We start from the raw sequence: 15,180 nt of genomic DNA, 5'->3' as shown, positions 1-15,180 counted from the left end.
TATTATTACAGATAAAGAGGGAATACAGATGAGCGAGATGAAGCAATACACACCCTGTGTAAAATGCCATTCATATTCATCACCTCCTTACTATCATTGTTTCTACAGCTAGCAGCTCACCTTTTGCATCTGAGTCTGACATTAAGCTGTGTGTGTATGTTATTTATGAATCCAATAAACCCATATATCCAAAATATATCCAAGTTCAAAGAACAGAAACAAGACAGATATAGACTTCAACCTAGATTTTTACTGAAAAATCCATTTTAGAAACATCTTTAATGCTCAGTGCTGTACTGCTACAGGACAAGGTAAAACCATACACTTCAACTGTGTAAGTACAGCGTTACAGTAAATCTGTAGAGTTTAATACAATTTCTGAAATAAATAAATATACTGGACTAATAAAGATATAAACCATGAGTTAGCTCATTGTTCTCTAAAGTATCAAAATTACCAGAGGAGTCGCTTAGTTCAACACTGGACCATTCAAAGTGCCCTTTACTCCTCACTTTTCACTTCTGTGAGCTGACAACATGCAGCGCATTCATGATGCTGCCAATCAGTCGTGATTTAATCCAATCATCATCCCTGGAGTCATTTAGAAAAGAACGATATGGCAATGGGCCAACCAAAAAGACCTTAATCTTCACGCCTCCTGCAAAAGGTTTCATTTGCGGTTTGATTATTCAAGGCGCCTGTGAGAAATGATTTCATATGAATCATTACAGCCCACTTTTCCGAGAAGCAATCAGATGGTCAAAAGGACCTCAGTGTGACTTCTTTCCCGACCTTGAACATTAGTGTGAAATTTTTGCTGTGCACATTTCACCCCATTTCGTCAAAAATAAAGCCAGACCCCTTAAAATCAGTATGCACTCATCCTGGACATCAAACCTTAACTATATAAGTAATGCTTTACTTTGTAAAGTGGATAGTGTTCATAGAGATACATGACACCTCAATAAGCCCCAGCATACAGTAAACCTATATAAACATTTCTATGGGATTATTTCAACAGTCATAAAAAGTGTTTTCTTCGATTTTGTTGTGACACATAAGCTTGTGTTATGACACTTTTGGGGCTGACTTGAAGGAAAAATCAATAATCAATAAATACTATTGAGTGGTTCAATGGAGTTGACTTTTTTTTTGCATCAAATTTCTTTCATCAACATTTTGGTCTATTTTCACTTCAGTGGACATACAGTTTACCCACAATGCCATTTGACTACCTGCTTTTTAGTGGTGCCAGCGGGATTTAGCTCTTGCTTTATCTCTACCTAAAGAGAGTGATGCAGCGGTGCTTTAGTCCCTTAATCTGTCAAGCTTTCTCACCTCCTCATCTGTACACTCTGCTCAAACAGTTCGGCTTCCAAAGCTTCAGCTTTCATGCTACTATACATGCTAATACCATTGTGCTTGTCATCTTAGATCGCTAACTAGCCAAGCTGAGTTTCTGCCGTAATTCAACACAACTGTGGCCCATAGCTGCGTTGCATTCTGGAACTTTGAGTCCAACATTTGCTGTCTCCACTATTTCTACATTGGATTTCTCATGAATGTGAATGTAACTGCGCTAGCAATAACAATGTCCCCCTATGATGTCAGAGTGGTAGACAACTGCTAACTTCTCATGACAGTAATGAAAATACAGCACCAACCAACAAATTAGCACCAACATCTTTAAGATATTTAATATCTAACATATTTAATGTGGTTCAAGGTGGAACTTTCCTTTAAGTTAGGATGTCATGTCACAGTCACATGATAGCGATGTGACATTGTTTGCTAAAGGAGGTTAGCTGGAAAATTGAACACTTGGGTGTTTCCTGTAGTAGGCACTTGGTTTTAATAACACTGACATGAAAACCTGCTGGGTAACACTGTTAACTACATCGGGAAAGCAACGCTTAAGTTAAGCTTTTCAATAAAGGGGATGTATACTGTGACAATTCCATGATAACACAATGACAGATATGTGCATATGTGTGTATTTTCATTGTCCCTTAAGTAAAGTGAGTTTAATTTTACTATTTATATGATCTATATGAATACTCAATGGCAAAACCATGACACCATGATGGCAGGTAAGTAATGTATATTTGCTCTTTAAATTAGAGAGTGATGTTTGACATGTCATGCCATGCCATCACCATTATGTGACTCTGACGTACCAGAAGTGCAAAGAACTACAAATTGTCTTTAAAATTTAGGATAAGTCAGTCCTAAAAATGTCATACCATAATCATATGTCAATAACAAATCTAAGTCACTTGACGTAGCTGTTACGACTTGACATCAATATTGAAAAAAGCCTTTTTTTTGTTGGGGTTTTTTTTTTTCAACTGAGGAGATAAGACTTTACAAACATTTATGTAGGTTAATATCATTTGTCATGAAAGGCTTATGCACACTAGGCTTATGAACACTACCCTGTTACCACTATATATCAATAACATATTAATAAAGTCAGTTTATAATACCTTCTAAAGTTAAATCTCACAAGCACTAAAGGACTTTGCTGAACAATAAATAGTGTCCTTAGTGTAACATTACATTAATTAATACAATACATCTACAATTACAGTTACTATCTGTTATCTGTTAAGCATTTTTGTCCTGAGTCTGATCCTAAACATTTCTGTGTTTCTCACACTCTCTATTGCGAAACCAGTGTCAGTGATTGATTAAACAATAGTCTGAGATACACATGAAAACATATTACACATACAGATTGGTCTACAGTTAATGTCACAATGTCTATTGCTACAAAATATAGCCGTGAATTCGAAGACATCTAGTGAGAGACATGCAAGTTTAAAACTTCCTTTGAGCTCAGAGTCCAGTCTGATGGAGGTGATGTAATTCATGACGCAGAAATAACTTCCATCATTTAACGATCTGCTAAGTCTCACAAACTCAGTGTAATATCACACTCCAGGTTTAGGTGAGGCATGTGTGTTAGTCACAGTCACACGGTGTCCTGTCCGAGAGATTAGTGCCCAACACCCAGATGGTTCTACGTCTCTTGCTGAGTCCTTATGGTTCTCGCATGTGGCTGGCTCTGAGCCCAGGCCTCCAACAAGCTGATTAAGGTCAGTGGTATTGTTCTTGTTGACCTACATATCCTTGGCTCATACGTACATGGATATATCAGGAATGCAACCAGGTAGCAGAAGAAAAACTAATAGCACAGTGCTGGAAAAATAAAAAGTGCTATACATGAGTCAGTGAGCTAGCAGATTAAATGTAGTCCTCTTATTACAGGATTGATCAAATTTAACAGAGCACAGAAAATACACAGGTGGTTATTATTACAGCTTATACCACAGCATTGTTGAATTCTTTATATTAATGCGCTTGTTCTAATATGTTGTTGTTCCTATAGTATCAAGGACGCTCCATACAAATGTATTTAAAACATGTCTAATTGTTTTCTGTTTAACATTTAGGGAAGGAGTCTCCAGTGTCAGTGCTTTGTAACAGTCAGAGATAAAGCTAGAACTAAGCTTTTTAACACAGGGAAGTCTTCAGGAAGGATCTTATTAACTTAAAGAGAAAGAAAAACAGGATAACAGGAAATAACTTGTTTTTGGATGTTCCACAACATTAATTGTAACTATAACTATAACTAACTATAAACAGATAAAGCGTACAACACTGGAGAATTGCTGTGGTATAAGAAGAATAAAACCCTTTGAAACATGCTATTATTGGAAAACAATCAACTTCGGGGTGTTGACAATAGCTCTGCTTCGTGACAGGCTGCACCAAGTCGTTGATTATTTTCCTATAACTGCACAGCCTACCATATTTTATTTATGTTATTACTTATGTTTAGGCTTATGTGCATACAGAAGCAAATGGTGATGTGTCCATATAAAACAAACCTCCTATTTTACTGCCATAATTAAAGAAAAAAACTGAAAGACTTTAAATCGTGATCTAAAAACTATCACAGTAGCATTTGGTTGGTAATGCTTATGATCATAAAAGAAGTATTGCGAAGAATTGCACCCTTTAACCTTATGTTATGAACAAGTATCAGTTAAGGTCCTTCCTTCTAACATTACAGAGATGGAGGTCTACATTAACAAAGGATCAATACACATCTGAACAAGTAGGAATGTACACACGTACATGTATGAGAGGTTTTACAACAATATCAGAGCAATCCTGCTCTACACTCTGAATTTCAGCTTATCAATATACCTCAATAATCACAAAACATGAAACAGTTTTAACTAATATTAACATCTGTCTAGGCATGTGCCTATAGGAAATGTTCTAATCATTTAAATGACCTAACTTTTTATCATGTTATACAATATTATCACAATATTGTTTTGTGATATTTAAACAGTTAAACTTTTCATTTTCAAAAACTTCCTGAATTAGAGCAAGAGATTTCTCAAGGTGTGTTTTATACACGCTCATTAAACACTCTTCCAGCGAACCAAATTATCATCTCAGAGAAGGATCCATACAATGGTTATTGTGAATCAAACAAAACAAACAAAAAAAAAAGATACTTAATTTTTAGGCTTATTTGTCATTTGGAAAAATAATACTGTAACAAGTTAACACAAAGGTTTAATTTTTTTCAGTGTGCGAACATGATCCCATTATAAATTCAAGGGGAATAAGATTGGACTTTGCTTGACCTCATGCAAATAAATTTGTAAGAAAAGATGAAAAATACTAATTCTAACCTTTCATCATTGCAAATTTACATATAACTTAAGTCATCTGATTTGTTTTGAATTTGCAAGTGTGAGACCATATTGGACCAAATGCTGCACTGTCACTTTTAATAATATTGTCGAATATCATGACGTAACATATAACTCATTTTTGGCATAAACCTACATCCAACAGAGACGACGGTTTTAAATCTGGCATCTGCTCGGCAAATTTATAACAACACCCAAGTTTATTCAAGCGTTCATATTAGATGCCTGAAAATCTCCACTATGAAATTCTAAATTCTAACTCTATGGAAATCTAGCACACACGCTCAAAAGAAATTCTACATTATATTTTGTCTGACCTCTTGTTTCCGCAACTCCCAGTACTCCTGTTACTAATTCTGAATCATTGCTGTCTACCAGCCTGTTCTCTTTTGGAGTGCAGAAGAAGGTCAGGGAGGTTACTTTATAAAACCTGAGTTCTCCTCCAGAAAAAAAAACAGGCCATATGTCAAAAAATATCAATGCTCTGAATAAGCACGGAATACAATGACGAATTTCTCGACTACAGTACTATACGGAGTCCTGTGAGATTAGTAAAATATGTGTTTATTTTACTGTCTCTACCTGATAAAGAACATATACAGTAAGTACTTAGTTTCTAAAGAAGACTCAATCGGAAAGACCGAAAATGGTCCCTGTTGGTTCATTACAACACAGCTACACAGCTACTCAATAACAAATGTGGCTATGTTAGCTTCCTCTCCAGGGACGTCCCTTAAAAATTCAATTTCTGTTAAAACACATTATTAAGTTCTATACGAACCTACCATCCATCACCATTATCCGTTACATCTCTCATTCTTAGGTGAGAGTTCAAAAGGTCTGGGCATACAAATGGCACCTTATAGCAATGGCTGAATCTCCTGCCTTCATCTGCATGTCAGAGCGAACTATTCAAACAGCCGTCTTCATGCTTCCTCATCACCTTCCTCCAGCTCAGAGCATTCACACTGAGGCTCTAGAGGGGAACACAGCCACGGTAGGGCTCTAAATGGAGCTACACGCCTCTCTCGGGCGCTCTAAAGAGAAAGGACGAGATGTCACAAAAGGTCGTCGTAGTCGAGGAGTTTGGAGTGCTGCCGGCTCTTCCACAGTCGGAACAGACGGAAGTCAAAGTACATCTCGATCATCTCCTTCCCTACAGCAGCAGGAGGAAGAACACTTTCACTTGCTGAGACTCAAGACACGGAAAATGTTACATAGTTGGTTTATGGCCTTATATTGTAGAGTTTAAATACAGCTTCTTATTTAAAACACAGCTAATTATCTACAGCAGTGAGACATCTGATCAAGCTGCGCATGAAGCCATAGGAGATAAATAAAACAGAGACAAAGTAAATGAGGGAAAGAAGGAGAATTAGACGGAAGGAGAGCAGGAGGGAGCTCTCCTGGGACCAATAAGGAGAGCAAGTCTGTAGAGGGAGATAATGAGAGTTTAATTGGAATGTAATTAACAACCAATCAATAGTCGTGGCCAAAAAGATAAGCATGAGTTCAAGTCAGATTTGTGCACATATCCGTGTATGCTGACCACCTGTCTTGAACGCACGTATGATTCATGTGTGTGATTCTGCTTGTCTGTCTTTCTGTCTGTGATGGATGAGCATCATTTACTGCCCCACACCATGACTTAGTAGAGATATTGGAAACCTGCTAAACAGGCCACATGACTGAGCACCACATCATGTTTTTTTTGATGAGACTATTATTCCAAGTGTGCATGATTGTGTGAGCGTGAGAGTGTGAGTGTAGTCACCTTGTGCAGAGAGTTCCAGAGGACTCTTAAACTCCACAGCATATGGTCTCATCAGCCTCTTGAGGTTCTGCACAAGCTGAAAGAACAACAAAGTCCTTTGCTCATCACTCGTTCCAATGTCATGCACAACAGAACAGCAAATCAGCATGCACATTTAAAGGAACAAAACTGTTCTACGAGTACATTATGTCTAAATTCCAAACAGCTGAACTTTTTTTCCAGACAGTATTAGATGAAACCTACAGAAGAACGTGATGGTTATCAGTGTTGTTGGGAGCCTGAGGGAAGCGGAGGCGGTATGTGTGTCACGGAGCAGAAGGAGTGAAATTACAAGGAACAGTAGAGTGCTAAGCTGCCGGTTTTAGTGAGGATTAAGATTGACCTTTGCTGGAAGGGGCTCTGATGTAACATCTGTGAGAGCCCGTTCTCTGTGGATCAGATTATTTCTCTAAACCCATGTCCCAAACGGAGCGCTCACGGTTTAACAGTCTTCCTTTTCACGTGTGGTCTGCAAGGCTGTACGGTTTTCTATTTTGAGGTTCATCTACATATGTAGAGAATAAAACATGATGGGACATACTGTTATTGGTAGATGGAGTGGTGTGATACCACCCTGAAGTTGATTATTTTCCTTTAACAGTACATCCCAAAGTTACTCTTATACCACAGCAATTTGCCAACACTAACCTTTTTTTATTTATTAAATAATGAAGTGTCATACTTTTTATCAGTTTATAGTTATATTTAATGTTGTGAAATATCCATGAAACTAGTTAGTTCCTGTTATCACTAATGTATTACTAGCTATAAACTGTTGTTCCTTCACCAACCTCTGCTTTTCTCTCTATTGAAGGTAATAAAACGAAAAAAATGCACGTTGAATACTTTCCTGTGTTGGAAAGTTTCAGCCTTATTTCTGACTGTTACAAAGCACTGAAACTGGAGACTCCTTCCAAAAATGCCTCCTCTCAGAAAACTACTATTTTTTTTAAATCAGTTAAGTGGAGCGTCGCTGTATATGCTGTTACTATATTAGAACGAGCATATTAATACCAACCTTACAGCCAAACTACTGTTAGATCTGCTGTTACAGAAAATAATCAACACCTTCTAATCAACTGAAATCAATCCACCAGCACTGTGTTATACAAGCCCTTAATGTACCCTTTAGCAATATGTGCATGGTGTAGACTCAACAGTGGTTTCTTTTCCAAAACCCCTGGTGAAAATGTGGATTTTGTCATTAATTTAATTTCAGTTTGCAACTTAAGACATGCCTGGAAATCTAATTTCTAATTGTATGGAAATCTAACACACACACACACAAAATACTATTAATTTGTTTTAAATTACTGCTAAGTGCAAAAGTCATTTCATAAAACCTGATTTATTTTACAGTTCAAAATAAACAGGCCACTTTTAAGAACTGTCTATCGGTGCCCTCAATGTGTAAGGAATACAGTACTGGATGTTTCCTGCAAGTTTTGTAAAGACGATGAGTCTATTCTGCTGTCTCTTGATGACTTGGTAATTAAGCTGCGTTCACGTCATGCTGTAATTACCATAATTAGGAGATTCCGACTTGTAAAAAGCGTTCACCTCCTCGTAGAACTAATAATTACAACTTGTAAACTACGAATTTTCTGAGAGCTCCGACTCGTACCACCTGACAGCTGCAACGTCATGTGGAAACTCTCAAAATGGTGGCGGCTTCAGCAGTAAAATGTAGTTAAGTAGTTATCCTGTTACATTTCTGGGTAGTAATTCATATAATTGACTATTATTAATGTCTTAATAATGCAAGATTAATCTAAAAATAAATGAAAGACATGCAATACAGTTTAATCTAGCTAGCACAGACTGTTACATGTTGTATAGTGGTTTTATCTATTGATATTGATAATTCCGAGTCCGAGGACATGAACAGCTCTGAGTAGAATGCTCAGGTTGTCATCTAGTAATTACGGTAATTCAGACATGGCATGAACACAGCATAAAGGACGACCTAAAGTCATCTATACTCTACATCATTTGATACAGAGCTAGTTCATAGGCTATAAATATTGTTTATCAGCATGGTACAACATCCATATTTATCAATGTTATCTTGTGCCATTTCTCTTTCGGCGAAGGCTCTGATAAATTGACTCATTCATCCTAAGATGGAAAATGTCACCCATCATCACACAAGCATTCGAGTGAATTATGACACACCAAGTTCATAACAACTTTTGTTGTCCCAAATGATCAGTTTTCACACTTGAAGACTCTCAATGTCTTCAAAGTGCAGACTGGGAAGAGGACTGTGGAGCTTAGAGCGTCATCTCACGCATACCTTTTCTGTTCTCAAATCATTTTTCTTTTACTCTGTAAATGCTGTCTCTACCATTCTGTCTATTCTCTTGAACATCAATCACTTGAGCCGCAGCCAGACTAATCAATCAAAGGCAGATGAGTTAAAATCGATCACACCAGACTGTCTCGGCATTGTCAACTGTTGGGCCGAGGTCTAGATGCAGACCAAGCAACATATTTCAGTGGACCAACTGAATACTTGAAAAAAATATGGTAGCAGGGTCAAAAGTATAGCGTTCACTATAGTTCACTGAATCTAGTTTTCTAAATATGAAACAGTAGCAGATCCTCTATTGTGGTTTATCCATTCACATTCATTTAAGTAAATTATTTAGCTGAAGGCATCTCATTGAACCAGAGACTAGCTACTTGGCTGTAGACATTATGTCAGTAAAATGAGTTTTTGCAGACTTTTCATTTACTTGCATCTTGTATTAGCAAACTTACAACATGGCTGATGATCTGATGATGAAAACATTCTCCCTGCATTAAATAATAGATGTGTCTCATCTCATCATGGCACTAGTCAAAAGTGGTAAAGTGAAGCCATCACAAAACCAAATAAATCCACTTTGAACGGTCTTATTTTTAGTTATAAACTAAAAATTAATGATTAAGCATTATAAGATAAAGGAACTGTTGTTACTATTCAGTAATGTTAGTCACTTATCCAGACCTTTGTGTCTGGTTCTTGGCCTATTTTCATAACCGTCCTTTTTTATCAAGCTGATCTAAGACTAAACATAGTCATAACTACAAAAGTACCAATAACAACCATAGCAATATCATAAACAATAGCAACGTTCCCAGACACAACAACACAAACATTGCCACAACTGCACCCAATAGTATACAAACTGAGAACTCAGGCTGCCATTTTGATCAATGTGCTCAGTACAAAAAGCCCTCTACAAAGAAATATAATGTACATTTCTCCTAAAACCTTCCTAAAGTCTTCCTATAATGATAATAATAAAAAATAATTCACAAGACAAATGCCTCCATGCTGGTAGCTTGGCTCAAAAACTGCCCTAAGACTGCATTCTAAGAATACATTACTCTTATGTGACAAGCATCTACCGCTCTCTAGAGAACAAAAAGTTGCGTCAAGCGCAGTGTGGCACGGCGCTCTGAAGTGCTGCAGACATGTAGATGAAGCAGGGCATGTATTTATAGAAGGATGACTAAAGTTTCCAGCTGCCCCCCCTCCATTAGTAAAGAGCTGAGGTAGTACAGGTGGGAGCGTTGGGGCAGAAAATCTCTATAAGTAGCAAAAAAAACAAGAAATGGCCATGTTTCTTTCCCCATGTAGAGCTTTCAGGAGGAACATAAGTGCAGAGGTACATACAATAGTAAAAAGTGTGTGTGTGCCATGTGAGTACATAGCTACAGTAAAACACTCTCATATCCATCATCTGGAGGAAGCAAAGCTTAGTGGCAGAGGTATAAATGGACTAACAGGGCTAAGCTCCCATCTTTCAAAGACATCAATATAAGGTTTCATGTTATCAAATGTCTTAAGACTGATTAGTATTTTGGACTTTTATGGAAAAAAGTCCAACAGCTCCACCAATGGTTTTAAGAAAAACACAGAGAATGGTATGAAGAAGTGAAGGTAAGGCTGATTTCTTTCTAGCCCAAGCTGTCATCAGTGACAGATACATCCGTAACACGTCGTCATCCTTTTTCCCCCACAAAATATCTTTGAAAGGGAAACTAAAAGTAGATAGACTAAGCACACATTGTCCAATCAAAGTACAAATCACACAAAAGGACAGATGACAGAAACAGATGTTTAGTGTATTGTTTTTAGGTTTTTTTTTTTTTTGAATGAATGAAAGTGTTACAGCTTTCTGTTTATTATTTTTGATATTCGGAGGAAACATGGCATGAACCCAGTAGAGCATTTGAAATATTTGATATAATGCATCAAACCTAATGTGCAAATATAATGCTCAAACCTAACTATTTCATTGGTTATTGCAAATGTGGTTCGTCATTAGCCATTTTTTGGTCCTGTTTTCTCCCAATTGCTGTTTTCATGATCAGAAAAAAGTACATGAAGTTTTGCAACAGGGACTGGGAAATCTGCCAGCCCAAATTGGTGCATGAGTTACTGCTTTCCAAGACTTAGGCTTAAGGCTTAATGTCCTGTCCCATTTCTTACAACCTGATTTTGTTACCCCACTTTAATATAAATAGACTATTTTACCCAACGACTCACTAAATACAACAGAATAAATTGAACAAATAAGAACGAACATCTCAGTTATAGGTACTGAATGTGAATCAGACAGATACATAATGTACAGTATGTGGGTGGAATTTGCACAAAGTATCATATATTCTTCAGAAATAAAAGAAATGTTTAACAAAAGGAAGTAAATATCAGCTTTATCAAGCTTATAGCCATCACAAAGACAATGTATTAGCCGTTGTAAACACCCACACAAGAAAATAACAAACATAAGATCTACAAGGTTCTGTACATTCTTAAAAAAATGATAGGAGCTGAGTTGATTCTCTGATCCTTTATATAATTATGTTGATTTTATTATTTGCCAAATTACCATCTGTGAGGATAAAGAATATGCTAACAGCACAATGCCTAAGGTAACCTGTAAGTGTAAAATACATTAACAAATCAGCAATTTTAGAAACACGCAGCAATGCTAAATATACAGGGCAAAAGTAAATAACATATGATGTTATTTTAGATATGCTTTCAACTGTAAACAGCATTAATATGATTATGCAAATGCTGAAAACCCTAAAGGACTCCAGCCTAAAGGAATCCAGATTATTTGTGAAAATGTTAAATCATTTTCACTAGGCTAACAACTGGATAACAGACTGAAAAAGTGCAATTCTTTTTCCATGTGATAGTCATACACTGTGTCCAACAGGCATGTGATGTACAATAAGGACCTACACTTTCTGTTTTGAGTTGTTGATGATGTATTTCCAAATTTGCTGTTGTGTTTTGGTTTCGCTGTTGTGTTTTTGAATTTATTGTTGTGTTTTCTGATTTGTTTCATTTTTAGTTTCACTGTTGTGTTTTTGAATTTATTGTTGTGTTTTCTTAATTGCTGTTGTGTTTCTGATTTGATGTTGCATTTTTAGGTTTGCTGTTGTGTTTTCTTTATTGCTGTTAAGTTTTCTGATTTGATGTATTTTTAGTTTTGCTCTTGTGTTTATTGCTGTTGTGTTTCTGATTTGATGCTGCATTTTTAGTTTTGCTGTTGTGTTTATTGTGGTTATGTTTCTGATTTGATGTTGCATTTTTAGTTTTCTGATTTGTTGCATTTAATGTGCCATATCTTTATGTTTGCATTGTGATAATGCTAAAACCTTAATAGATAACTAATAAACTAGCAGTTCAATGTGAAGTTCTGGTAATCAGAGGCAACCATGCCTCAGTGTATATGGTGTGTGTTTGTGTGCATCTTTGTGGTTAAAGTTATACAAAAAAAAAAAGAGTAAGACAGAGATACAGTTATACAGCAAGAACATGAAGCGCAGAGGTGGGCAGGTCAGTGATGACAGAGTGACTCTATCAGTCACAGCATGTCAGTGTCTTACACACACATCTTTCACACACCCCCACCTCTCACTCACTATAGCTTATATAACAGTCCCAGTATACAGGTGTGATTAGCGCCTATAGACTTCATGCACATGTAATTCAAACACCCAAATACTTAATGTGCAGTATAAACTGAACAATGCAATTAATGTAAACCACTTAAAGATTTTCAGCTGATGGATATTAGATGTTGTACCTTTTCTCCATTAGCATTGCCCAACACATAACAGCCCATAATATGAATGTGATTGGGCTCAGGATTCAGCAAACTCATAAGCCGAGCCAGTTTCTTCCAGAACCTGCACACAAGGAGATAAATCCAGAAATAGGCAGTAGGATTTAAAGACCTGAAAGAGGATTATCTTACAATAGGTGTAATATAGGACTGCTGTTGGTCTTAATAATCCATGCATGGTATCTCGTTATTATTTTATAAGTAAGTAATAAAGCAGGATGGGACGTGTTTTATAGCACAATAATCAACGATGGGGCAGTGTGATGTGGGCCAGCATGAAGCAGAGTTACTGTTACTCGAGTTGCTGAAGTATTTTATTGCTCTTAAATCAAGAAATTTGTCAGTGATTACACTTTTTTTTAGTTGATAAATGACACATTGCTTTTTTATCCATTTATAGTCATTTTTGATGTTGATGTTTTGGAAAATCCATTGTACTCAGACTTGGGAAAAACTCAAGCTCCGGCATGGAAAAGTGAAATGGAATGGTCATGTAACTAGGAATTCCCAGTCAGGAACTCAGGCAGTATCCACTTTGCCCAAGTTCTTTGACATAAACACACCTGACGTCACAACAATAAGGTGCACACAGCCAACAGTAAATATAGTTCCCTTTGCATCATTTTATACTTGATAAAACTTGATTTTACTTGGTATATAGCTTTTGCATTGTTAAAGGATGTTTTAACAACTTTATAAATGGAGATTTGTAACTTCATTCTGTTGATTTCTAGCCAATTTTTCTACCACAATGAGACCACTGTGACATAATTTTTTATGAGCAAACATGAACAAGACAGCTGACTTATTTTATACATTGTTTCTTATCATGTGGAAAGAATTCATGTAGATCTTCTGTATATTGTATGTTTAGTAATTTTAGACATTAGCCATACAAACATGATCATGCTCTGGGAATCAATGTTCTTCCAAAAGGACTGGAACATGTTTAGATCAAAACTTGGGAAAAAAATCGACTTGAAACTTTTCGAGTTCTGAGTACAATGGATTGCAGCATTAGTTCCTGTTCCACTTATGGTATAACAGCTACAAACAATTGTTCTCTCACTAGCCTATCTTTTTCCCTCTCTTGAATTTAATAAGACAAAAAAATGCAGCTTGGCATGTTACTGAGAAACCGCAAAGCCTAAAGTCCAGTGTCTTGAAGACTTTCTTGTGTCCAAAACGGAAAGCTTTAACTCTACAAAAGCATTGACACTGGAGGCTCCTTCCAAAAATGCTAGCTGAAGTCTCATCAAAGAAAATTTCACAGTAACATTGATTACACATTTATGTGGGGCATCCACCATACAAGTCCCTGCGTAAGTTATTACTATCTGTCTGCCCATCTGTCCATCTTTCTGTCTGCCTGTCTAGCTAGGGTTGCTGAATTGTTTATATTGTAATCATGATCACGTTTCCTCTTCCTTTTAATTCAACTTAATCAACTGTGATATAAGCTATGCTAAAGTTTTCTTTTTAGTTCTTTTAGTGCATTCACATCATGTCATAATTAAGGTAATTACGAGATGACAGCTCTTCTACTCAGTGCTGTTCATCTCCTTATATTTAGAAAATAGTTCTTTCCATGGAAATAATAAGAGTTCAGTCCTGAAATTAAACTTCTAACTACTTTAACTGCGGAAGCCGCTGTCATTTTTGCGTTGGAGTTTGTTTGTTACACTGTCTAGTCCTTTTAGAAAATTCAGAGCTCCCAAATGGTAGTTAATTTTAAGGCTGATATGATGTGACGCCTGTCTGTCTGTCTGTCTGTCTGTCTGTGTCGGTGAGTGGGACTCACTGAATCATGTCCTCCTCCTTCTCCACTTTGGCAAATGTGGCCACTTTGTTCTTCAGGAGGTAGAGGTGCCCAGGTCCTCCCTAACAGTTTATAGAGGAGTGATGTATTTAGGCACAGTATACAGACATGCACATTCTTCCTCATTAGTTCACAATGTACACACACATACGCATACACGCATGCACACACACAACTACACAGACTTCTCACCTGACAGAAAATAAGCATGTTCCAGATTTTGCAGCCTTTTCTGTAGGCGGTGAGTTTCTTTTCAATCTCCTCTGGGTATAGCAGAAGTGAGATGAGGACAGAGAAAAACAGAAACAGAGAGGCAAAGCAACACAGAAAATATAGAAAAGACAAAGCAAGAAAGAGGGAATAAGGGAGAGATGGAGACATATAGAATGATTTAGTCGACAAGAGGTAATAATTACCGCTCATATTAGATGAGAGAGCTTCTCGTGGTAAACATCAAGCAGCTGATAAACAGGTCACAATTATTAACACTTACCCAGTATATCATCAAAAGTCGCATGCTCGTGGTCCTGCACGAACAAACACAAGAGCATTTCAGAAGAGAACATTACCACTTACTGTGCATTATTGTTTTTAAAATCCTGAAGCCTAATTATGTGTGATTTATTCAAAATGCCAGAATAATCCTCTTCTCACTTGTTATGTTCAAGTTCAGTT

The 15,180-nt window shown here is 36.8% G+C and overlaps 1 protein-coding gene across 2 annotated transcripts in view; it reads right to left on the bottom strand.

The window, feature by feature from the left end:
* Window positions 1–230: 230 nt before the first annotated feature.
* The window catches only part of nsmfb (NMDA receptor synaptonuclear signaling and neuronal migration factor b), a 47,017-nt gene continuing 32,067 nt past the window's right edge, over window positions 231–15,180 (bottom strand). For both annotated transcript variants that reach the window (XM_026931582.3, XM_053229172.1), the window contains exons 9-14: window positions 14,999–15,032; window positions 14,698–14,768; window positions 14,488–14,567; window positions 12,648–12,750; window positions 6,511–6,586; window positions 231–5,892 (exon numbers count right to left, since the gene is read on the bottom strand). In XM_026931582.3, coding sequence (XP_026787383.1) covers window positions 5,795–5,892; window positions 6,511–6,586; window positions 12,648–12,750; window positions 14,488–14,567; window positions 14,698–14,768; window positions 14,999–15,032 — 462 coding nt within the window. In that variant the 3' untranslated portion in view covers window positions 231–5,794. The remainder of the gene's footprint in view (window positions 5,893–6,510; window positions 6,587–12,647; window positions 12,751–14,487; window positions 14,568–14,697; window positions 14,769–14,998; window positions 15,033–15,180) is intronic.

Source organism: Pangasianodon hypophthalmus, chromosome 24 (genome assembly GCF_027358585.1).
Source record: "Pangasianodon hypophthalmus isolate fPanHyp1 chromosome 24, fPanHyp1.pri, whole genome shotgun sequence".
Taxonomy (NCBI): domain Eukaryota; kingdom Metazoa; phylum Chordata; class Actinopteri; order Siluriformes; family Pangasiidae; genus Pangasianodon; species Pangasianodon hypophthalmus.
Note: the sequence above shows the minus strand (reverse complement) of the source record. Positions and strands in the feature narration are given on the sequence as shown.